General features: G+C 38.6%; 1 protein-coding gene across 2 annotated transcripts in view; it reads left to right on the plus strand.

Moving 5' to 3' along the window:
- The first annotated feature begins 22,855 nt into the window (after positions 1 to 22,855).
- Positions 22,856 to 25,794, plus strand: part of MSH5 (MUTS-homolog 5) — a 246,404-nt gene continuing 243,465 nt past the window's right edge. Inside the window, exons 1-2 of one of the 2 annotated variants that reach the window (XM_086499439.1) lie at positions 22,856 to 23,007; positions 23,376 to 23,407. In XM_086499439.1, coding sequence (XP_086355565.1) covers positions 22,966 to 23,007; positions 23,376 to 23,407 — 74 coding nt within the window. In that variant the 5' untranslated portion in view covers positions 22,856 to 22,965. The remainder of the gene's footprint in view (positions 23,008 to 23,375; positions 23,408 to 25,794) is intronic. The other variant, XM_086499440.1, reaches the window with a different exon arrangement.

The raw sequence follows: 25,794 nt of genomic DNA on the forward strand, positions 1-25,794 counted from the left end.
AATCGTAAGTAGCTTTACCCAACCAACTCATAGTAATCAAACCATAAGCTAATAATCCTAAGTGACTAATCCTAAGAGACTAGCCCTAAGCAAACTGGAATTGCCAAACTAATGCAACCCTAAGCCGGTTTAGAACGACCAACCCCAAGCGTCTTTACATGGCCAACCATAAGCGCCTTCATAAGGACAACTCCTAGCGGCCAAACCAAAATCTATTAACCCTAAGCAGATAGCCCCAAGCGGATTAAAATTGCCAAACCAATGCCACCCTAACCCAATTTAGAGCGGCAAAACCTAAGCGGCTTTACACGACCAGCTCCTAGCATCCAAATTATGAGCCGCTAACTCATGCCCAACCTTAAGCGGCTTTAAATGGCCAACCATAAGTGGCTTTACATGTCATCCAACTCCTAGTAATCAAACCAAAAGCTACTAACCCTAAGTGGCTAACACTAAATGGACTAAAATGGTCAAATCAATGTGACCCTAAGTTGGTTTAGAGAAGCCAACAATAAGTGCTTTATACAGACAACCCTAAGCAACTTAAGAGGCCAAATGTGGCCAAGGGTTAGGGGTGAGTTAGGGGCCAAATCAGAAGCTGATAACCCTCCTCACTTGCATCCATGTAAACAAGAATACAGATTTGTTAGCCTTAAATATGTATTACAATTATCGATGAACCCTATCAATTGTTATCCATCCATCTTACAACCTTTTTAAACTTAAACCTACTATCCAAAAAATTATTTGAATATCCATTCTCACAAACCATTGCTATGAAGCTATTTACTTGCCTTTTTTGCAATCATAAAGCCATTTCTCTATTGATTAAATGTAAGGTGTGTTTCTTTTAATTCTTTCTAGATTTGTTTTAACTTGAGATAAAAAAAGGTCATCACTCCTTTTAGATCCAAGTGATTTTATAGGTTATAAATAAGGTTACTAATTATCCCATTTTCTCACGACTTTTATATTTATTAAATTAGATTAAGTTGTGATTAGAAGGCCAGTATCCCTTTTAATCCAAGTGTCTTATCTCTGTTTTTGTCCCATAGGGTTTTGTGTTTTATGTGTTATGTAGCTTTTTTTTTTGGTAAGCCACTTCCAAAAAAGGTTTATGTTTACAAATTGTATCTCATTATATCTCTCAAAAAACCAGTTAGTATTTAGGAAGGTATCTTGTGATCTTGAGTGCTCAATGCTTGCCAAAGTCACCACTGGCAGATTAAAAAACTAAAATAATGGACAAGACTATTAAGGATACTTCTAGAATTATACTAAGCATAAGACTTCCTGTCAAACCTCAAAATAGTTCTATGCCTAAAAAACCTAAGCAGGAATCCGATCTATAGACAAGGAAAGACCTAACACCTATCAACCTAACAATGAATTACAGACAATGGGTCTATCAAAGCCTATAGACAAAAATCTCCAAAGTCAACATCTTGGTTTCCCAGATTTTTGGGAGAACCTTGTGTTTAGAATATGTGTGTTGCTGTTTTTAGACTTATACACAAAAGAACATAACAGTTTAAAAGACATTTGGCTTTAGACAAAGGACAATGATTAGCATAAAAATAGCTTAGTCTTTGATTCATTTTTGTACATAATAGTAAGAATGAGGTATCATTCTAGTGTTTTTGTACATAAGATAGTCAAGAACAACTTATTCTGAAGTGAAAGAGGCCAGGTTTGATAGTGATGGACAACAGCTTAGACAAAAAGATCTTGAGTAAATATAGAGTCCTCACCTCCATCCAATAAACAAGATAACAAATTTATTAGCCTTGAATATGTATTACAAGTGCCAAAAAACCTATCAGTTGTTGTTATACATGTCATACTTAAAACCTTTTTAACTTATACCTACCATCCATGTAGAGTTAAATATCAGCAAGGATCCATTCTCAGAACAGTATGCCATAGATTAAAGTGACATGTGTGTGTACACGGCACCCTGACCCATGCACCATACTCAATGAGTCGGCAACAGTAAGTCCATTGAGTATGGGCCTTTTGCTTCATCAAATTGATGAAAATAGAATAGTTAAGTCTGAAGCCAAAAAGCTGTATCATATTAGAAAATCCATGAATCTCATTGTAACTATTAGTGACAATGTTAATAGAGAGGATTATACTTCAATCGGAGTTTTAAGGCTTTGTTAGCCAATAGAGAATAGTATGGTAGCGTAGTCAGCCATAGAATTTTTTCATGCTTTAACCAGTTTCTATGAATGAACCGTCCATTCAAGGGAATTTAAGCTATGAAAATCTTGAGAAGATTATACTTCAATCGGAGTTTTAAGGCTTTGTTAGCCAATAGAGAATAGTATGGTAGCGTAGTCAGCCATAGAATTTTTTCATGCTTTAACCAGTTTCTATGAATGAACCGTCCATTCAAGGGAATTCAAGCTATGAAAATCTTGAGAATTAGGAAAGAGGAGAGGGATAGGGTAATGGGAAGAAGAAAATCAAGTTTTAACAAACTTGATTAGGGTTTTGGCCATGGCTTCTCTTGGAGAGAGAGAAAGAGTGTGAAAGAGGCTTAGATATGGCTTTCTCAAGCTTTGCTCTCAAGTTTGCACCTTGAGAAATGAAGGAGAGAAGTGTAAACTGAGAAGAGAAGCCCTCTTTTTATGCGCATTTTAGATAAGTGCCTTCTCTTATCTCGATAGCTTATCTTCCTTATGGATAAGTTCTTATTATTTATCTTGATAACTTATCTTGCTTTTCAAAACTTCTTCAACAAGCTACTTACTCACCTCATCGTTATCCTTATCTTCTCTTTCTTTTTTCTTTTCTTTTTCCATTTCTTTATGCTAATTTTCTCAAAATGAAGAGCTAATTTCTCATGCATTGTTTATGCCCATGTTTTCATGGTGTAAACCAAAAGCGTCTTGCGAGTAGACCCGGGTGCTTGGATTGAGCCCAAATTTACTCAAACATTTTTTAAAATTATTATTATTGTTATTATCTTTTTATTTTTCTTATTTTAAGTCGGTGGCTTAGATGTGTTGGCCTTGCGTAAGGGCTAGGAGAAGGCCCTTACAAAAAGCATTGGTATATTCCGATAATTTAAAATTTAATTTTCATTCAAATTTGGAACTCCCTCCAATTTTACCAATGCATATACTGACGTCCGCCAGCGACGTTGATAATTTGGCATTGATAATTGATTGATCTCTTGTAGCGTAAATAAGAATACACTAGATGCAACCCACATGCATAGTGATGTCATCAATTATGCAGACACAAGAAGCTCCCTCTAGCTCTATATAAGAGCATCCAATGTACACACTTCATCAATCAATCTAAGACAACTTTGTACATTGATACTCTCTTCCTCTTCTATGATTAACCTACATTAATCACTTGCATCCATCATGAATGGCTCTTATCATTGTCTGCCTCAATACTTACAGTTAACTCTTATACCAAATTAAAATAGGACTAGGATTAAAGCTTAAAGGAAATTGTGAGACAATTTCACATTTGAAGCAAGACAAGGAAATTGTAGGGTTAAAAACAACATTTCTTACTAGTGGAGTTATCAAACCTTAGAAGTATTCTGGATTTATAGGCACCAAGGTAGTGTCGATGTAAATTTAAAGGGTTGAAGTTCTTTTGTGATTTTAGGACAAGTGAGTAGCAAGGGTATTCAAAAGGAGTTCTTGCTTGAGCAGCTTTGTGAGAGCTAAATTGGAAGTTGATAACCAATTCAACAACTTAACTGGTTATAAGGTTCATGTTGATCTTGAGAGCATCAAAGTGATAGTCTTTTGGGATGCAAAGGTAAGTGAAAATTCTGCTATGTAAGGTTTTGTGGTTTTGCTTCATGTACATAGGATGCGAAGCCAATATGGTTCAGAGGTGTCTTGGGTTTATGGCAACTTGTGTATGGGCCAGTACTTTATGCAATTCATGATTATTATTGTGCCTTCAATGGTTGTTGGTCGTGCATGTGATTCTTGTATGGATATGTATAACAAGAGCTCGTGGATGTTGTGATGGCTTATGATTTGGTATCAAATTTGATTCTCTTTATGTGTATGATGGTGCAAGTATATCGGTTTACAAGTGGTTTGATGCAATCTATAGCAATCAATGCTCTTTTTAGCATTGATTGTATGCTAATGTTACACTATTATGTAGAGTATATGCTCTCTTGTTGCCAGTTTTTTTGCATGCTAGTTCTTGAAAATTGATGTTGTTTGTGCATACGGAGTGTTTCCTTTTATGCGAGTTTTATGAGGTGATGTATGCTAATTGGAGCCATTTAGGGCTGATTTGATGCCCTTGATGAATTAATCTAAATTATGTTATTTGATGCCAGTTTAGGACATATTCTAATTGACTCGTGTTGATCCCTTGATAGTTGATACCTCACTATATGATTGAGGTTGAGTCACTCAAGTGAGAGTCTTTACAATGGCAATTGAGTTTATTGCTTGTTTTTTTTGGCATTGTTTTTCTCTCATGTACCTCTCTTGCATTCATTGTGGTAAAGTTTAATTAAGCTAGGATCTTCACAAATCTTTGTCACCTCATGGCGTTGCACACCATCTCTACTATAAAAATTGATCTTTTGAGATTTCCTATAAATAAGTACATAATAAAAACTAGGCATGACATATATTGAACATTCAATGCATGTGTTTACGTTTTTGTGCAAACGCATCAATTTGTGTGATGTATACAAGCAAAAGATCCACTATATTGGTTTATCAAATCCAAGATTTAGTAATGGACATGCTACATTCAAAACATGCTCTCAATAATTACTTCACCTAAAAACATCAACATCACAAGGCACACGTATGTTGACGATTGTGACATTTTTGGAAGTTTGGTTTACGTATCGTCACTCTCTTCATAGTTGAGAGAAGGGTTTAGCCAAGGGTTCCGGATGTGGGATGGTTTGGTTGTGATTCTGTTGGTACTCTCTCTCTCTCTCTCTCTCTCTCTCTCTCTCTCTCTCTCACACACACACACACACACACACACACACACACACACAGACTAGATGAGAGATTCCTAACGAAGAAAATGGTTTAATGCTCTCACTAGTCTTAGGATCTAACACCTAGGGGATGGTTTGGTTGTGATTTTGTTAGTATACTCTCTCTCTCTCTCTCTCTCTCTCTCTCTCTCTCTCTCTCTCTCTCTCTCTCTCTCTCTCTCTCTCTCACACACACACACACACACACACACACACACGCACACACACACACACATTGTATTACAAAAAAAAGGCCCTAGATTATTATGACATTTAAAAAGGCTCACTTTAGCATGGGACTTGGCCCATCCAGTACACTGGAAATACGTGTTTATCTTTTTTGAGTGGTTTTTCACCCTATGGAAATACTGGCCGTGAAAGCTCTAAGGCTACCTCCCCTGCTATATGGGTGGTCGTGAAGGCGCTAGGGTTACCTCCCTTGCAACATGGGCGGCCTCGCTGTCTCCGAGGAGGAGTTGCTCCACTCATATCTATCTTGCTCATCACAAAGGATTGACGACCCACCATCCTCCTCTAAATAAAGAGGTGAGGGTGCACCTCTGCCCCTCACTTACATTGTTTGGTGTTCCGCTAAGATCGTGTTTCTATTTTTCACTAAAGTATGGAACTCGCTACGACAGTACCTCAGGTTGGCCACTCTGTCTAGACATATTTCGTTGCAGGTTTTATAAAATAGGAAAGAGAAAAGGGGGGCATTTTTGTAAATGATGCTAGTTCTTGATATTTTGGAATGCATAAAATTTTCGCTTTAAACCTCGTGATGGTCCCTATTGGACTATGAGTATATATATGGTATTACAGCATGGTTTTTCCTTCCACTGGGTTTTTCGAGCTACTGTTTTAATCTCCAGGTAGTACTGGTAAAATAAAGGGGTGTGTAATAGCCACTATACATTTACATTAGCTTTTGGAAACTATTCTACTGCCGCTGGCATTACTTTGTTGACTGAATGCCGAACTTACCTTGCTATCTTGAAAAACATCTGAATACTGCTCAATTTTTTCATTGTCGCTTCTCTCTGAGAAGCTTGATTACTGGAGGGCTATGGATACCTACATGTTTTAAAAGGTGTTTATTGTGCAATGGTTGGATTGGGCGGATGATGATGTTCTTATATCCTACTATACTCTGATTTTTTTTGCACACACTATTAAGGTATGGTACCCACTATGGCAGTTCTTGGCCTAGACACATTTCGTTACAGTTTTTTAGAAAAGAGAAAAGGGGGTATTTTTGTAACTAATTCTAGTTTTTTATTATTGTGGGTCTGCATATAGTTTTTGCTCTGAAATGTGATGTCCCCTATTGGATGGTGAGTATATATGATATTGCAGCGTGATACCCGAGTGCACACTATCGCAATTCTTTGCCTGTACTTTGGTATGGCTAGGAGGAACAGTATTGTTTTTTCATTCACTAAACCAGTTGTTACTCCAGTTACAGCTTTAATTATTGCTACGATGCTTGTATTAAAAAAAAATGTCCTTTTTTCCATGGAAAACTTCATAGACTTGGAATAAGGCCTGGTTTTTAGCATATGCTCCTTGATACTTGGATGGATTAAGTGCAGTATATGGTAAATGATTTACAAAGTAAGGGATGATTTGGGGATCATTCATTGTGATAAGTATCTAACCTAGTAAAACATTTTTTAGCTTTCATAAACTGATGAAAACGATTAAAAAAACGGGGGGGGATTCTGACACTTGGATTAGGAGTGATGACCTTCTAATCATAATGATACTCTTTTACTAAGGAACTATGGGAAATAAGAGAAAATATTTGCTATAAAATAAATACTTTGGACAAAAAGCTTGTAAAGTTCTAAAAATTAGTTTGTAAGATGGACGTGGATAACAACTGGTATAGCCCATTGATACCTGTAAAACCAAATCCAAGGCTAACTCAATTGTTGTCTTGTTTGGATGGATGCAGGTAAGGACTCTATCCTATCTTGAAAAATATTTTTTTGGCTTTGGCAATTTGTCCATCACAGATTACACATACACCTACTACAAGGAAAGTCCTTATGTTAAATGTATACTAGAATGAGGCTTCATTCTCACAAACATTGTACAAAGATAATTCTAAGGCTGAGTTGTTTTTGTACTTATCACTTCCTCTTTTCTAAAGCCAGCTGCGTTTTGAATGTAAAAAAGTTCAATTATGTCGTATTATTTATGATTGAACAGCTACACACACATCCTAAACATAAGGTTTTTTCACTCTTTGAAGAAACCGAGATGCTGGCTTTGGAAACTAATTCTGAAACTTAGTGCTATGTTGGACCCACAATCTATGATTCCTTCACTGGTTGACTGGTGTTAGGTGGTCCTTCACTAGACTATGTTTTTGGTCTCCTGATCACAGCTATTATAGTCTTTGACTTTGTTGGTTTAAGGTTTGCAGGCCCAATCTACTGTAACTAATCAAATTTTTTATACATTTCCTTTCAGGACTAGAAACCTTTTAGAATGACGGTCCGCATGAGTGTTAAACACGACCCCAAACATCATACAAAGTTTCTTGACCAGATTAACTTATACCTTAAAAACCATAGACCAACGGATGCCTTGGCAGTTAGAACCCGACATTTCCTTGCTAAAAAGGCCAAAGATTGTATTACCTACTACAAGAAGTAGTCATAACCGTACTTAACTTTTTTTGGATGTATTCCAGACCCTTGCTCTTTCACAAGGATTGGAATTGACCTCTGAGCCCCTTTCGGTGGCCACATCCCTTGTACTCAAATGTATTAGCAGTTTGGATGCATCTCAACTAATATATGACTCAGCTCTTGCGTCAGACAAGAAAATGTCTATCTTACACATGTTGTCATTTAATGATTGGGTCAAGTTTCTGGCTACCTTAGACAAAGAATCCAAGGAAGGGGTAAATTTGATCTCTCAATACATAGCCCAACTTCCCATACTCTCTCTACAATACCAACAAGAGCTTTCTCTATTTTCTTCTTCAGGGACGGATCTTTCTAACTTTCTGAAGAAATTATGTGGCCTCAATCCTTCTTTTATCAGTGCCTCGGCCACCCCTGTTATCCCACAAACTGCTGATATCTTTTGTAGGGATAGTGCAACGCTTGAAGCCGTCAAAGAATTTCAGAGTACTCTTTGTTCCCTCAATGACTCCAACCTTTTGAAAATGGTGCCAAAAATCTCTAAAGTTTTTCCTTTCCTACCGGTTAGGCAGATTGAAATTGAGTCTTTTGGGATGGACCATCAGCTTTGGGTCCTACCCAACAAAGCTTTCTTAGCACCTATTTTAAGTGAAACTTGGGTTTACCTTGCCAACCTCCCAACCTCCATTGTCGAGGACTGCATACTCAAAATCTAAAAAGGTGGACAATTCCTTGACAAAGGAGAACTCATCAAAGCCCCCTTTAACCTCAATCTCATTGACCATTCCAAATGCCCTTCCAATATTGGCCTCTACATTCGTACAAAAGGGAACATGGAGTTTTCTAAAAGCAACCCAGACTTCTACACTAAATCCGTTTGGAATGTTTTCCGATCTTATATTAAATGTGCCTGCAGATTTCTTGACCCCAAAGCTTCTTGTGAATCCAGCATCATGTGGTTCCATCATGCCATTTGGTATACTCTCAACCATCCTTACCTACTCTTCCTTGAAAAACCCGTGGATTTTCACCTCGCTCTTGTTTGCTCTTGGTTAGGCGCTCAAGCTAAACAGATTGTTATTGCTCAGATTGCCTTTAACATCTTTCGTGGGCTAATGCTAGATATCTTAAAGGAATTGAAATCTGATGAACCTGGGATCTATCTAACTACTTATGCCAATTACAAAGGTGAAATGATCATCACTAGCTTACTCAAGCCTTGCATTGATGAAGATGATTCCCCTACTCTTAAGAGACCCAATTGTACTCCTAACTCTTTTACTGCTTTCTTAACTCCTAACTCTTCCTCTAACCGGGGTAAATCTCGTAGCTAGACTAGGGAAAGAGGCAGAAACTCTCCCTTAGGAATTTTCTTGAAATGTAATCCTTGCTTCAATTTGCAGGTTGCTACAAGCCCCTGTGGGGGCAAAGGGTCCTCCACAAAGTAGCTCCAAACAAAGGCTTTATCTACAATACATTGTCTTTTCCACAATGAACTTCTCGATTGGATACAACCTAAAGCTCTTTTTTGTGAGTGCTTTGACCTACTTTTTGGCAATCACAAATTGCTTGATAATGTACTCATTGGTTGGATATACCAACAACCCATAAAAAAAACCTGGTCTACAATAATGATTTTCTTCGACAGGAGTCAATTCTTGAATGTACATGTTGGCAATTTTCTACATTTTGCAAAAACTTTGATACATATGGTATGCATGTTAGTACAAGTGATCTTAGCATCATTGGTAATGGTACAATACAAAGAATCTTGGCCAAAGGACTCAATCACATACCTAACTTTTCCAAAAACCTTTATCTTGCTCTATCAGCTTTGCTTAGCTGTTTAACTAACCTTGTCAGTTCTCTCCGATTGGAGAAGACAGTCCTATCGGACTTAAAAAAATACGTGAAGAAATGTTTCTTTCAAAAAATCCTACAAATCCCTAAAAAGTGGTTATCCTCTGATAACTCTTGGTTAACACCACCACTTGCTCTTGAATTTCATAAAGTAGCTAATCATTGGTTCATCATTGGGTTGGATAAAAGCTCTAATTGTCCCACTATCATATGCAAAAACTTAGCTTGGAGAGATGCTCAATCTCGAGTTTCTGGTAAGGAATTCATGCAAATCAACACCTCCGTACAAACAGTCACCAATAATATCTCAAGACATTTAGAAAATTTAGGCTATACTCTTCAAAACACTAAACTACCAGTACTTTTTCCCATCTATAAGATACATAAACACAAATTCAGATGGATATCTGACGCTTCGAATGGTATCTTTACTAATATCACCAAAGACATCACTCTATGAATTGATCTAATATTAGCTAAGTTTAAGCTAATTTGTGCCTCTAAGCAAAAAGTCTACCACAACTTTTTATAAATACAATACAACCCCTTCTGGATAGCAAAAAACTCTACAGAGGTCTCTCTTAACCTCCTTATACTAATCTTCCATATGTTCTCTGCAGATATCACTCAGTGCTATGAAAATATCCTCTTGAAGGTGATCTTGGCCTTAAAAATGTTCTAATAAGGGTTATTAAAATGGCTTTTTCTAATGCGAGAAAAAAGAGTCTTTGTTAGATATCACTTCATCCCTTACACTTCAACGAAGAGAAGCTTGGTCTCTAGATTTCTTGGATACTTGATAACTGCACAGTTCTCTCTGGAGAACATTGTTTTAAACAATGCTTAGGCATCCCTATGGGCTTCTCTTGCTCTCCACTAATGTGTAATATTTACTTATCCTTCTTTGAATACAAATGGTTTCTCAATACCATGAAAAATGGGGGTATAAATCTTTCACTATTTGAACACACGTTCATATATATGGATGACGTGTTGAGCATCAATAATAGGGCATTCCATGAGGAAATCCGCCACATGTATCCTAATTGCCTGAAAATTGAACCAACTTCTCTACACGAGTTCCCAACATCATATGGGACTTTCTGTACCTCGGTACGATTCCTTAACTTTTCTATCTCCCTTCACAATCCCTGTGTAGGAGGTTATGACCAAAAGTTTGTCTGGAAAAGAGATCTTTTGAAACTACCACCCTTGGAATTCATTAAGAGGAATAGCAATAGACCTCACAAAGCCGCTCTGAACAACTGCATCAACATGTTTTATTTAATCATCTACTCGTCCTCTAGCTGCTTCTTTGCCTGGGAGGAGATAAACATACTCATAAAAAAGTATTGTCTTAATGGCTTTAGTCAAAAAGAAATAGTGCGTCAAATTCTACATTCTCTTACCCAACATAATTGGCCTAGGTTACACTTTGACCATAAAAAACTCATTTCTCTTATAAGGCAGTAGGCCCGTATATAATGGGCCTACTATCGGCCCATTGTGTTTGGTGCCTGGGATAGGACGGGTACACACACACACACACACACATTGTATTACAAAAAAAATCCCCTAGCTTATTATGACATTTTAAAGGCCTCACTTTAGCATGGGACTTGGCCCGTCCAGTACACTGAAAATACGTGTTTATCTTTTTTGAGTGGTTTTTCACCCTATGGCAATACTGGTCATGAAAGCTCTAAGGCTACCTCCCCTGCTACATGGGCAGCCGTGAAGTCACTAGGGTTACCTCCCCTGCAACATGGGCGGCCTCGCTGTTTCTGAGGAGGAGTCTCTCCACTCAAACTGATCCTGCTCATCACAAAGGACTGACGACCCACCGCCCTCCTCTATATAAAGAGGTGAGGGCGCACCTCTGCCCCTCACTTAGCATTGTTTGGTGTTCTGCTAAGATTGTGTTTCTATCTTTCACTAAAGTATGGAGCTCGCTACAATAGTAACTCAGGTTGGCTACTCTGTCTAGACATATTTCGTTGCAGGTTTTATAAAATAGGAAAGAGAAAAGGGGGGCATTTCTATAAATGATGCTAATTCTTGATATTATGGTCTGCATAATGTTTTCGCTTCGAACCTGGTGGTGGTCCTTGTTGGACTATGAGTATATATGGTATTACAGCATGGTTTTTCCTTCCACTGGGTTTTTCAAGCTACTGTTTTAATCTGCGGGTACTGGTAAAATAAAGGGATGTGTAATAGCCACTCTACGTTTACATTAGTTTTTGGAAATTATTCTACTGCTGCTGGCATTCCTCTGTTGACCGAATGCCGAACTTACCTTGGTAGCTTGAAAAACATCTGAATACTGCTCGATTTTTTCATTGTCGCTTCTCTCTAAGAAGCCTGATTATTGGAGGGCTATGGATACCTACATGTTTTAAAAGGTGTTTATTGCGCACTGGTTGGATTGGGCTGAGGATGATGTTTTTATGCCCTACTATACTCTAATTTTTTCGCACACACTATTAAGGTATGGTACCCACTATGGCAGTTCTTGGCCTAGACACATTTCGTTACAGCTTTTTAGAAAAGAGGAAAGGGGGCAATTTTTGTAAATAATGCTAGTTTTTTATTATTGTGGGTTTGCATATAGTTTTTGCTCTGAAACCTGATGGCCCCTATTGGACGGTGAGTATATATGATATTGCAGCATGATACCTGCGTGCACACTATGGAAATTCTTGGCCTGTACTTTGGTATGGCTAAGAGGAACAGTATTGTTTTTTCATTCACTAAACCAGTTGTTACTCCAGTTATAGCTTTGATTATTGCTACGATTCTTGCATTTAAAAAAATTCCTTTTTTCCATGGAAAACTTCATAGATTTGGAATAAGGCCTGGTTTTTAACAGATGCCCCTTGATACTTGGATGGCTTAAGTGCAGTATATGGTAAATGATGTACAAAGTAAGGGATGATTTGGGGATCATTCATTGTGATAAGTATCTAACCTAGTAGCAAGTTCAAACAAACTGGAGATATTTTTTATAAAACATTTTTTTAGCTTTCATAACTGATGAAAACGATTAAAAAAAAGGGAGTGATTCTGACACTTGGATTAGAAGGAGTAATGACCTTCTAATCAAAGTGATACTCTTTTACTAAGGAACTTTGGAAAATAAGAGAAAATATTTGCTATAAAATGAATACTTTGGACAAAAAGCTTGTAAAGTTATCAAAAATAGTTTGTAAGATGGACATGGATAACAACTGGTATAGTCCATTGTTACCTATAAAACACATCCAAGGCTAACTGAATTGTTGTCTTGTTTGGATGGATGCAAGTAAGGACTCTATCCTATCTTAAAAAAGATTTTTTTTGGCTTTGGCAAGTTGTCTATCACAGATTACACATACACCTACTACAAGGAAAGTTCTTATGTTAATTGTGTAGTGGAATTAGACTTTATTCTCACAAACACTGTACAAAGATAATTATAAGGCTAAGTTTTTTTTGTACTTATCAGTTCCTCTTTTCTAAAGCCAGCTGTCTTTTGAATGTAAAAAGTTCAATTATGTCGTATTACTTATGATAGAACAGCTACACACACACACACACACACACACTAGATGAGAGATATTCCTAACTAAGAAAATGGATTAATCATCTCACTAGCCTTAGGATCTAACACCTAGAGATACAAGTTGGGTCAAAATCTTGTAAGCAAGGATCGAGCTAAATAGCTCGTCATGAATAAAGATGGTTTTTTGAGGCAATTATGCATCAAAACCTCACAATGACGTGGCATGTCACATGGAAAAAAATGTCCCACCTCTTGCATGGGATTATGGTGGTTTCTTTTTACATATCATTACCAATGGGTCACCCCCACACCTCAAATAGAAACTATCACTTACCTCCCCATACCCAAGCTTGCAGGATATGGATCCACCCATAATATACTATTAAAGGTGTGAAATACATGGAGCCTACAGTTGGGATTTCTTTTGCTTGGACCTTACTTCACTAACATGAGCACTACATGGTCAATCCAAATATGGCTAATCAGTTTTCCTCTAAGCCTATAATCTAAACTATGTTGACATCGATGACAATTGCATTATTTTTATGACACCTACAATCCATGGATCGGTTATAATTAGTCTTTGATTTATGATGGATACAAGTACCAGTGATAATGCTTATATATAATGGTATTATGGGTAGGAAGGAGCTTCACTTGATGTACACAACCATGGAGTTACAAAATTATTGTATCAAAGCATCTTAATCAATGGGATTTTGTAGTTTTTTAATGCATAACAATTTTGTCTTGTTAATGTTGTTAAGCAATGTATGTTGCTTACACATACTAATGGTCCTTGTGGTGTTTAAACCACCATCTTTGATCCTTTGAAATTACTTCATTGATGATACATCATGTTATGCAATACATTGTCAACTTGTGGGATATAGCATTACTCCCTTGGGCTATGGAGGCCGGCTACCCATTGCCCCAAGCCTAATACAGGGGCTGCTACTTTTCATCAAGGACTCCACATTTCACTCAACAATCATTCAAGGACTCCACATTTCACACAACCATCCTTCAGCACAATCTACAAAATGTAGATAATGATGGGATTTGTGATTGATGTTGTTATCTAACCTAGACATCCCTGCATGATTGAGGATGTACGCTTTAGCAAAGGAGAATCTGATTGTAGCCATCATTAGGTTGCATGCTCTAATTACTAACCTCGACTCTCTTCTTGAGGACGATTCCAAAGAGCAAAAGGAATGGTGGGAGCACTCTCCATCGGGTTTCCATCTGTCATGCCAAGATTCATGGAGCTACATGGGAGAAAGCTACAGAATGACTCATCGATGAGGCAAAGGATGTGTTGCATGCTCTCAAGGGCCCCTGGCTACAATTTATCGCCCCCTATGGACCCTACGAGCAATTTAATCCCAAAGGAGCTCAATGTAGATGAGGTGGAGATTATCAAACAAGAGTTTCAATTAATAAGACCATGGATAAAGCCACACCACCCAAGGATACTTACACCAACCCCTTCGTCTAGGATAGGCTTCTTGAAGTCAGGCTATAGGATACATGGCAAAAGGTATGGGCATTTGGAAATTTTCCCTTATTAGCACCAATCAATGAAGGGTTTCTTCTAAGTCCTTGTTGAATGATAAGGACAAGGTAGAATCAAGAATGGGCATAAATCAGATATTGATGACTAATTCATGTAATATCCTTGAACCTTTTTTGATGGGATGCACCTTTACCATGTCCTTGTTTGAGACACAAAGGTGCTCACAGAACTTAGGACGTGTCCTTGGTGGGAGTGAAAGGTATATCTCTTTAATTGGCAGAGACCAATACTTCACTAATCAAATATGGAATATCCACATACCATTTATCAAATGTGGATGTGACTTCATGGGGGAAGCTTGTAAGGATGTGAATGTCTTATGGTTTGACTGTCTAATGATCCATAAAGTTCAAGCCTTCTTCCTAGATGACTCTTTGAAAAACTCAATTGTAAAGTTTCTAAAATGGGTCTTCACTAAGGGAGAGGAAGATATCAAAGACCTCTCAATCCATGGCATATACTGGGAGAGACTTGGGGCTTATTTCAAGCATGTGAGTCTCTTTCACCAACCACCACCTAGCTCACTAGGTGGAGAATTAGAAATGTTCCTGTCCAAGGTGGTGCTCCCTATTGGACATGAGAGTGGAGGAGTCAGAAAAGCTCAGGTGGAAACACACAACGAAATAAGAGGAAAGCCCAAAAACAATAATCCAAGGTATATGCCCCAACCTCCTACCTTCCTCATGGACTCCTATTGCCTCACCATCTTGCTACTACTCTATAGTAAACACGAATCCCTCATTTCTTAGCAGGACCCCTCCTCTACTTCTACTATTCATGTCACTCCCTCAAACATACCTACTTCTAGAAATACGTCTGTGTATACCCCAGGATGTGCCAAGTCCACTACAAACCTCTCATATTTTTTAATGCAAGAAGTGGTGGTGAGAGATGAAGTTGGAAGAAGTCAATTTGTCAATGCCTGCCTATGTCAATCCCCCCATATGTATCATGTGAATACCAAAATGCTTTTTTGGATGTTAGCTCTGTAATAAGATCCCTTATCATCTTTTTCTATGGCCTAGAAGGCCATATGCATGTAAATTGGATGATATGTGTTTTGGGTGGACATTTATGGAATCCATTAAATTCAGGTTATGCAATGCCAAGTCTATATTTTGTCATGAATCACAACATGTACGTTTATGAAAACAAGGTGTGATGGGATTCTCTACATAGGTTAAACTCATACTAACTTATGACATAACTAGCTTTGATCCACACATAAAAAATGTGTTTTACAAGGGGCTAAACCACATACCCACTTAGCATTTATGTCTTTACACATGTGAAGAACTATGGGGTATAGCCTATACAATAATCATAGATAACGTGGTTACTTTGGAAACTCCCTTAGATCAAGTAAAAGGGCTATTCTTGTAATTTTGTAGGCTAAACTTACCACAACCTAAATTCATCAAAGGTTTTTCAAACCTTGGAAATTCCCTTAGATCAAGTAAAAGGGATATTATGGTAATTCTTCAACCTAAATTTACCCTAGCCTAAATTCATTAAGAATTTGCAAAGCTTGGATAATGATGTGGAGAGAATAAAAAAGGATTTGTTTGTTACATCCCTAGATAAAGTTCCCAACAACCGTGTCCTTGTTAAGATTGAGGCATGTTCCATAATGTAAGGCTTACATGATGGAACGTGCCAGGTTAAGAGTAGTAGAACCTGACTTACATCCCCCATGAGGCAACTCAACAGGAGATCTTACAAAGCATATATTCCATACGTGAAAGATTTCACATATTGAACACCCTACCACTCCCCTACTTGACAGTCGGATCTATAAAGCTCACAAAAAGGCTTTTAGATGGATTAGTAATCGTACAAACTGCTATTTTTCTTGTTATTGGCATGCATTCTTAAAACATACATACCTCTAATAAAGATGAGAGCCCATTTCCAAAACCAAAAATCTTTGCTATGCTGCCATATAAAAATCTAGCCTTGGGGGGTTGTGGAATCCCTATTGTTAGGAAATAGGGCGTAGTAGCTAAGTAGATAATTGAGTAGTCTACTTAATGGAGAGAGATAATTTTCACACACAAGAGATTATAGAGTAGAGAGAGAGAGAGAGAGAGTACACACGATATACGTGGTTCACCCAATGTGGGCTACGTCCACGGGAAAGTAGCCACTCAATGACTTTAGTACTTCAAAACAAGAAGTAGAATACAAAGGGGTTATACCCTTTTGGAGATCCCGCCTTGCTTCACTCTCACCACCTCACGTCAACTTCACAATGCAGCACAATGCTTCACAATCCACAATGTGTGTAGAAATGGCCTCCTTTTATAGGCCAAAAGGGACAGAGGCAGCCGTGTGTAGCCGCCCTTGTGTAGACAAGTCCAAATCGGACCCTCCAATCCGCACATGTGTGGCCGCCCTTGAGAAGACGAGTCCACCTTTGAAATCGGCCATCGGCCACCGACTAACCGGCCAAACAATTGACTGTTCTCCGACTGCTTTTCGACCGCCATTTGGCCATAATATTCCGACGAAGTCAGTCTCGAGCAAAGATCTCAAGCTTTGCTCGGGACTGACCGTGAAAATTTTGGTTTCCAGCAAGTGATTTTTCTTCACGCACTATGGCTTCTCCTCATAACAGGGGCCTTACAAATGTGCGTTTTTAACACATAAAATTACAAGGGGTAAATTAGGCTCCATACTTAACACCTATATGATGTAGTCATAAACCTTCCTCGAAAGGACTCAACAATTTTCTTATCAAATGTGAAGAAATGCTATGATAACATCTCCCATGGAGAGTTTTCAATGAAATCTAGAATTTCCCAACTCATAACCTACTCCTTCAACCAATCACAAGGGAAATATAAATTTCCCACTGAATGTGTAACTAGGACGTGGTCTAACATGAACTATAAGAATGGGTTATCTCTCTATAAGGAGCAAGCTCTATTTATTAACTCATGGTTCATTGACAACATGGTTTTCCAATGCAATGGGGACACTTACAGGTAGGTCAACGGGATACCAATGGGTTTAGCATGTGCACCCTTTTGGTGCAATCTGTATCTACACACATTAGGGTTTGATTGCATTTCACAAAGGCTTCATATGACACAACTAGGAATAAATTATCATTTCTCCAAACATCCTTTAGGTACTTTGATGATATACTATGGGTCACTAATGATGACCACATGTCCTTCCTTGAACAATTCCCTATCTATGTTCCTTGTCTATCCATTGACCACAATGCGACAATCTTCCAAAATGGACATGAATTAAAGATTGCATTTCTTAGTATGCAAATGGAAATCATAAACAACAACATGATCAGAAAAAAAACTGGAGAAAGATGAGAAAATCTCAACTCAATTTTTCAAATACATACACAAACTCAGTAGCCGACCCTCGGGATGGGCACATAAAGTCATACTATCACAACTTAAGCCTATTCCTTTTTCCAATTCCTCACATATACATGCTGCATAGAACATCAAAAGGCTTGTATAAGATTTTGTAATAACAAAGGGTTCTTTTTACATATCAATAGCAGTGGGTCACCCACATAGTCTTTGGTTTATGATGGATGTAGGTACCAATGATAATGCTTGCATAGAAGGGTATTATGGGTAAGAAGGATCTTAGCTTGATGTACACAACCAAGGAGTTATAGAATTGTTGTATCAAAGCATCTTAATCAATGGGATTCTGCATTTCTTTTATGTATTACAGTTTTGTTGTGTTAATGTTGTTAAGTTGTGTATGTGCTTACACACACATGCGCATGGGTGCACACATGCACACATACTAGTAATTATCTACTTAAAAGAGCTAACTGCTCTCTAACCTTGGCTTCACTTAATGATGTCAACTCAAAAGATCTTCCCTGTTTTTGTAACTTATTTGCAAAAACTTGTCTCCTCTTCTAGTCCATTGGATATACTAAAGGGATACCACTATAAAATAGCTAAAGCATTTTTTATCTCCAAGGAAATGCCCACTACACAAGGATCTAAGATGAATTTGTGAATGCAAAACATATACAAGGAATCCTCCCTACCAATTTCTTTTTATGAAATATATCTCCATGCAAGCCCATCCTCTTTGAAAGGTTTATGGAGAATCCTTGCCTTGGTATCAATTTTTTTGGGACTTTCTTTCCACTTTCACTCTGCATGGTGGTGATATCATTCTCTCCTCTTGGTAGCTAGCGGAATCATTCACTATTGTAACGATGGCCATTTCGATTTATTATGGATGGCTTGTCATGGCCTATTACATGAAATCGCTTACAATTTTGGGGTTCCATACAAATGAAGGTAAGGGTTGCCTTGGCTTGTTATTGCATACCATATGCCTTTCTTATCCTATGGCTTACAAAACCTACTGGTGGTGACACGAACTCATGGCAGTAGCTTGGCATGCATGATATGTACATAGAGGTGGAGGTTGGCCTTGCTATTCTCTCTCTGCCCATTCCTATTTAAGGTGAGGATTATCTTCCCTCACTTATCCTTGACATGGTTTTACAAAACTGTTGGTGTCTACACTACAATTGCATTAAGAGGGGAAAGAGTGTTTGTTTATGATTGCAAAGCTTGAGAGGGGCGGTCTTTTCTTTTGTCTTCCAATGAGTTTTCTGGTTGGTGTTGTCATATTTTACAAGCATGGAGATTGTGGAGGCTTCCTCATCCCATGTGGATTATCTAAATTGTGGTTATGGTGTTTTGAACTTGATTTTTCTCCTTTAATATGCTATAAGGAACCTTGATTTTTTTAATTATAAAAGTGCTCATTGCTCATAAGCAAAATACTGCTCTTGATACTGCACTCTCTTGTACACTAATTTCTCAGCAAGTATAAGAAATCTAAACTCTATTTCTCTTAAGCTCTAAATCGGATCCTGATTTCTATCCTGAAAAATTCCCACATTTTTTTTTTGAGATTATTGATTCTTAACTTGTGTCACACACACACACACACACACACACACACACACACACACACACACACACACATAGTGGTTCAAGGTGGTTTGAGGTAGCATGTGAGGCATGCTACAAGTTTGCATAGGATGGTATGTCTCATTGTCTATGGTGTTGGCTTCCTCTTGGCTTCTAGCATCTTTGCATCCGAGTCGTAACCAAACTAGGTAAATCCCCTTCAATTTTTGTTGGAAGAGACTACTCTTCAAGTGAACAAGGGACTCCCTAATGGTAGGGAATACCAGGATAGCCGATGTCCTAGGTTGCCCTCCTATCCTAGTTAATGGTTCGGGCTTATTACATGCTCTCCTGGCTCTTCCTCCTGAGGGATGATAGGGTACGAAGAGGCCACCCAATGGATCCCATTAGCTCGCTTCAATAATTATTTTTTCACCAACCATTTTGTTGAAGGGCACACAGCATTGTACATTGGTGGCTTATCCCACCAATAGCTAGAAAGACATTAAGTTTTGTAGATACAGACCCCGCCCCCCCTTTGTGGATCTGAACGAAGGGTGCCTAGACTACCTCTAAATACATCTCAACATCTCAAGCCATGAAAATAAAATAAAATGTTGAAGCACATAAAAATTTCGGGACTTTGATTGATTGGCTATACTTCATTGCATGCCTTCAAAGTAATTATCAATGAAAGTCACAAAGTAAAACGGATCCCAAAAGATGGAGTATATATAAGACCACAAACGCCATGATGGACAAGGTGAAATTTTTAAGTAGCCCAAAAAAGACCTCAAGTCTAGAACACATCATTTTGCACAAAATATAGCCTTAACATGCATGTCTAAAGGGGACCTCAAGTGGGTGGCAATGAAGAATCATCTTAGATTTTGGAGGATGTAGTAAACTTACAAAGTTTATTTACATGTCACAATTTTGCATCTGCAAACAATCTTGAATCTGATACTATGCATGCTAATCTTCCACACATTCGTCATATGCATAAAGCTTATACAACCCATGGAACAAAATGCCACATCCCACTAATGTATTACCTGAACTGAGATAATAAAAAGTACATTTTTCATTCATAAATATTATTACAAGACCAAGATTGGCAAGTAGCAAAGGCGAACAATAAATTCTTTTTGATCCCTTGGTACATACAACAACTGCTACTTGTGACACTGAGCACAATTTTACCAACTTCCTAACTTGATAAGGGACATTGTTAGCATGCGTGACAATATACTAATCAGATACAACCTATACTATCTTCTGTAGTGTCACTATCAAAGTACCATACATGTGAATCGACAATCACCGCCATGCATGCACAATGTGCATCATGCATTGAATAAATAACAATTCTATATTGTGCATAGCATTTGTAGAATCAACATTACAAGATGCATATGAAACAATTGCGTTTGAATCTTTCTTACAAGCTTAGGCTATTGCTTAACGATGCAATCATTTGCCTAAGTTGGAACAATTGCATTTCAATTTCTTTTTGCCTTTATCACTATACTTCTCAAACTTATTGTTGTTTGAGGGGGGAGAAACAACCGATGCATGCTTGCTACATAAAGAAGGGGCAATAGAGGCGGTAACATTTGCATTCCTCTTCTACGTAGCCACTAATGCTTGCTCAAAACATGGTTACTAGCCCAGCTTGTTTTTTAAAACTAAGCCTCCTGCAGCAATATATAGACAATACCATAAAACATTACAACATCAAGCGTCGTCTTTGTCACAAATCTCCAAGTCAAGGCAAAGTCTTATAGAGATCTTGCATCATCAAAAACTATTTTCATGAGGAAATTGTCAAGATATTTATTTCTACAAGGGATGAGGTAGAGTATGTATATTGTAGTAAATGCTGAATATTAGGCAAAAACATAGGGAATCACAAAAAAAGCATTCATTGTTAAGCAAAAATTCATGCCTTCAAGGCTTTGAGTGGCCTCGTAGACCCTTTGATTAATTTTTGTTCCTTTAATTGCAATAAGGGCTGAGACTCATACACCACTTCGTTTGCAACCATGAATGATTCCCCCAACTTTCAACAAATGAAAAAGTTTATTGTGAATATGTTGAATTGACAAGAGATGATTCATAAAAAGATTTTGAATGAAAGATGTGTGAGCAAGGACATGGCATGTATATGTTTGAGATGCATAAAAAGCTTCTTATGAGTTTTTTGTTTTATAAGAAGAAAGAAGGATAGGGCATTTGCAACTATACATAACCACATTGACAGAAGAGAGGCTCAACATTTGTATAATGAACTTTCTAATTTTGCTTACAATTGGGCAATTTTTTTGTAAAATTACTCCATATATCTTATAGCTGAGCTACGTCCCCCATGGAAGTGGGAGAAGTGGGGGTAGATGCACCGGGTTGAAAATAGTGGAGAAGCTATAATCGCAAACAAGATTGCGCCACTTTCAACTTTTTTAAATTGGAGGAAGACCCCTTGCAAATGAGGAGAGAGAGTCTTTCCCAAGACAATACCTCCATTTATACCTAATGGCTTCAAAATAAATATATTCGCTACCTACATAGTGCAAGGACACTGTAAAGAGAAGAAACCAACACTGAAAAATTAAACAAAGAAAAACACAAATGTAGTAATGTGCATTGGACCATCTCTCTTTATATAAACACAAAAAGTCTTTTGACTTTCCACTTTTGTGGGTGTTTTCATTTCTTAAACTCACCCTGCACTTATTTCCTTTTGATGTTTTGAAAGGCTTTTTATTTTTTCGAGATTGGGGAGATCTAATACCTCCATTTTATTAGGTTCGATATTTCATTACACGAAATCTTTCCACATTCCATTCTCTACAACTTGGCTTGCATTGCGAGCAAGCTTTAAAAGTTGGTGTTATCTTCAAGGCTTGGACACGGATGTTTCCCAAGCTGTGACTTTAACACCATTAACCTAAACCAATAAGGCGGTGCATGTTCACTGCTCACCCTATGAGCCTACAGATTTAAGAGGGATTTAAAAAAAAGATCAATATCCTTTTTTTCGTGCGCACACAACGTCTCTTTGCTGGTGTCTCCTCTTGCACGGCATGCCACCTCTCGCTACGCGCGCCCTCTCCTCTTGCTTGTCTTTTGTGACAACCACCATCTGACGGTGCTCCCTGTTTGTCTTTGAACCCCAAGGTAGGATCTTTTTTGATTCTCACTAATTAAGCAATAAACGTGATCCCCCCCTCTCCCCCCAAGCCCCCCTACCTCCATTTCTGAAGGTATAAATTCCCCTACTTACCGAAACAACATGCAAATCAAAATCTCTCTACAATTGAGCTCATGCATGCATTTCACGAATCACGCTGAGCATTCCCGCGCAAGCTTGCACAACGTCAGTCGTTTGAACTTGCCGACAAGGAATGGACGACTCGGAGATGGACGACGTAGAGTCCGATTCTCAGGTTCCTTTTTTCTGATGAGAGAGAGCGCGCACGCGTGTGTGTGTGTGTGTGTGAGAGAGAGAGAGAGAGAGAGAGAGAGAGAGAGAGAGAGAGACGTAGTAAGTTCCATTGGTTTGGTGACCATCTTCACTTAGAGCGATGAATACAAGACGTAACGCGAGAAAAGTTGTGGATGATCAATAATGCAGGATAGATTTTCTTAAGAAACTGGTGCTGCGTGCCTGATATTTACCTTGTCTTTTGAGGTTTTTAACACAATGTTGCTCCTCTTTAGGAGAGTAGAAAGATTGCTCAAGAGAAAAGCGGCCTTGTTATTGATGAACTAGCATGTGCATTCCATTATTTGATACTGCTTCATTGTTGTACAGGTTTATATGGCTTGCATCTTGAATGGACACAGGTAGCCTTTTTGTTAACATCTTCAATCCTTACTGCTCTGAAGTCGCATTCCACCTGTGCTTCTGTAGTACATACTGGCCCAATTTTTATTTACTGAGCAATAGGGAAAGCCCTAACATTGTTGTGCATTTGAGTGAAAAAGCAATTTGAATCTAGATAGCTGATGTCTTCTGAATTATTTACTTGAACAGTTTATTCATGCGGACAGAGATCATAGGAAAACAAATTTACAGCTGTGCTGGTTTGAATTGACCTAATTCTCTATGAAGAGGCCAACGTCTTCTGAAACACGAGGGCTGCCCCAATAGGTCTGGTAGTATAAAGTAAAGAAGTCTTGTAACGGGACGGCACCACGTGCCAACGGAAAAGAACAGATTGAACAGACTTTAGATGCTTCAAAACGATTTAATTGAAAGAGATACACTGCACACGAGACACGGAGTGGCGGAGTTCCACCCCAAGAGAGCGTTGGCTCCAAACTGTGGCGCCCCTTTTGATATTTCTTTATATTGCTTCAACTCAATATAACACCGGCAGCACAGCTTTGCATCTCCTGCGGGAAGGATGCCAAAGTGAGCCCTTGGTTCTCTTATAAAGGCCCTTGGCCATCTTAAGTTGTTTACATGAAAAGCTTGAGTCTCAAAGCATCTGATCTTTAAAAGCTAGGGCTATGGGCAGCCAGCACGTTTCATGGAAATCCGTACATTGCCACGTCATCAATTGAGCGCAAAACATGGGCGTCCGTATAGCTGCTACGTCATCATGTTTTACACAATACTTTGTGTGTGGGTGTCTTCAGTAACTTAGGCCCCATCGGCCGGGGTCCCATAAGTTGTTGGGGGTTAGTATTTTAATCCTAACCCTTATTTAATAATTGGGCCACTCGACGAGGATTTGTAAGTTGGTGAGAACTTCGTCTTCTACTTCTGCTAGGGTTTAGGCCCCTCAGCTAGGATCTGCAGGTTGGCAAGGGTTAGGGCTAGGGTACCCAACTAGGTCTTCAATAGCTTGACACGTCAACAGTTTGTGACATCCCCCCTTCTTGAAAGACGAGTAATTGTCCGCGATTATATATGCAAAACAACTCAAGTTTGAAAAATAATGCTCGAGGGTCATTCCGTTTTCTCATTCCATATCGGAGCTCTTGATATTATGGTGTAGCTAAATTAGCTTACACCCAAACCACGCGGATCGGTAACGGGTGTCTCAATGCACTAAAGTTACTTACCCAGGCAGCCTCTCGGCAGTCTATAGTGTGCAGCGGAAGTGATTGATGGTGAATGCTCAGGATGAGTACTCAATGCATACTCAAGATTCCTCTTACTTCATGAGATAGATGTGAAATAGACTAGAGAGAGAAGAGAATGATATTGTGAGAGAGAGAGAAATGAAATGTTATATTAACGTCTTCAAAAGGCCAAAGTGACCTATGAGACCAGAAAGTTACAATGCGGTGTATCTGATACAAAGTCAGATTAACAAAATAAATTAAACTAGGATAACAAAATATAAATACTGCGGGATCCTAAACTAAGCAGTACAATGTGAAGACAATATGGGAGGGGAGTAGAGATCCATCTTCATCTGCACTCTGGACGACGAAAGAGTATGGCTTGAATCCTTTGCCGTAGCCTCCTTCGAAATTGTGTAGCTCCTCTCCTCCCTCGGGGTCGTCTAGATCTCCCTAGCTCCAATGCTCGGTCTATGAGAATGCCAGTAGTGTGGGTAGACCTCTCCACCGTCGCTGGTTGCTCCTCTGTCTGTTCTTCTGGGTGTACAATATCTAGTGTAAAGAAATCTGTGATCTGTCTCTGGGGATGTCTCTCTTCACCTCTCCTCAGAGAGAGAGAGAGAGAGAGAGAGAGAGAGAGAGAGAGAGAGAGAGACTAACACCATATGGGGTCCCAAACCTCCTTTCAAGGGTCCCCCTCTCTATCGCTAGAGAGATATTTGCTTTAGATTGCACAAATGTTGAAACATTGGTTCTAGATGTTGATGGGATCATGTTGTAGGTGCTTGGTACTGCGACTCTAAGGCTGAAAACTCAAAACGCTGGTGGAAGTGATCTGAGGCTGAAATTCTAAAAGACTGGGCTGATCTGGTACTTTGGTGGAAAACTGAAAACGCTGGGCTGTTCTGGTACTTTGGCTGAATTTTGAAAATGCTGGTTGATTTGGTGTAAAAACGCCAAAGGTGTTGAGGTACTGCGGGCACTTGGTTCTTGTACTGAGGGTACCGACTTATGCTTGAGAAGTGATCCCTAGGATCACTTATATATGGGATTAAAGCTGGGTCGGGCAATGCCAATAAAAATCCCACAATTTTTAAAAATGTCACTTATTAATGAGTTAAATAACTCACTTAAGAGGTGCTTCACATGCAGATAAT

Source organism: Adiantum capillus-veneris, chromosome 25 (genome assembly GCF_014529385.1).
Source record: "Adiantum capillus-veneris isolate H3 chromosome 25, ASM1452938v2, whole genome shotgun sequence".
Classification (NCBI taxonomy): Eukaryota; Viridiplantae; Streptophyta; class Polypodiopsida; order Polypodiales; family Pteridaceae; genus Adiantum; species Adiantum capillus-veneris.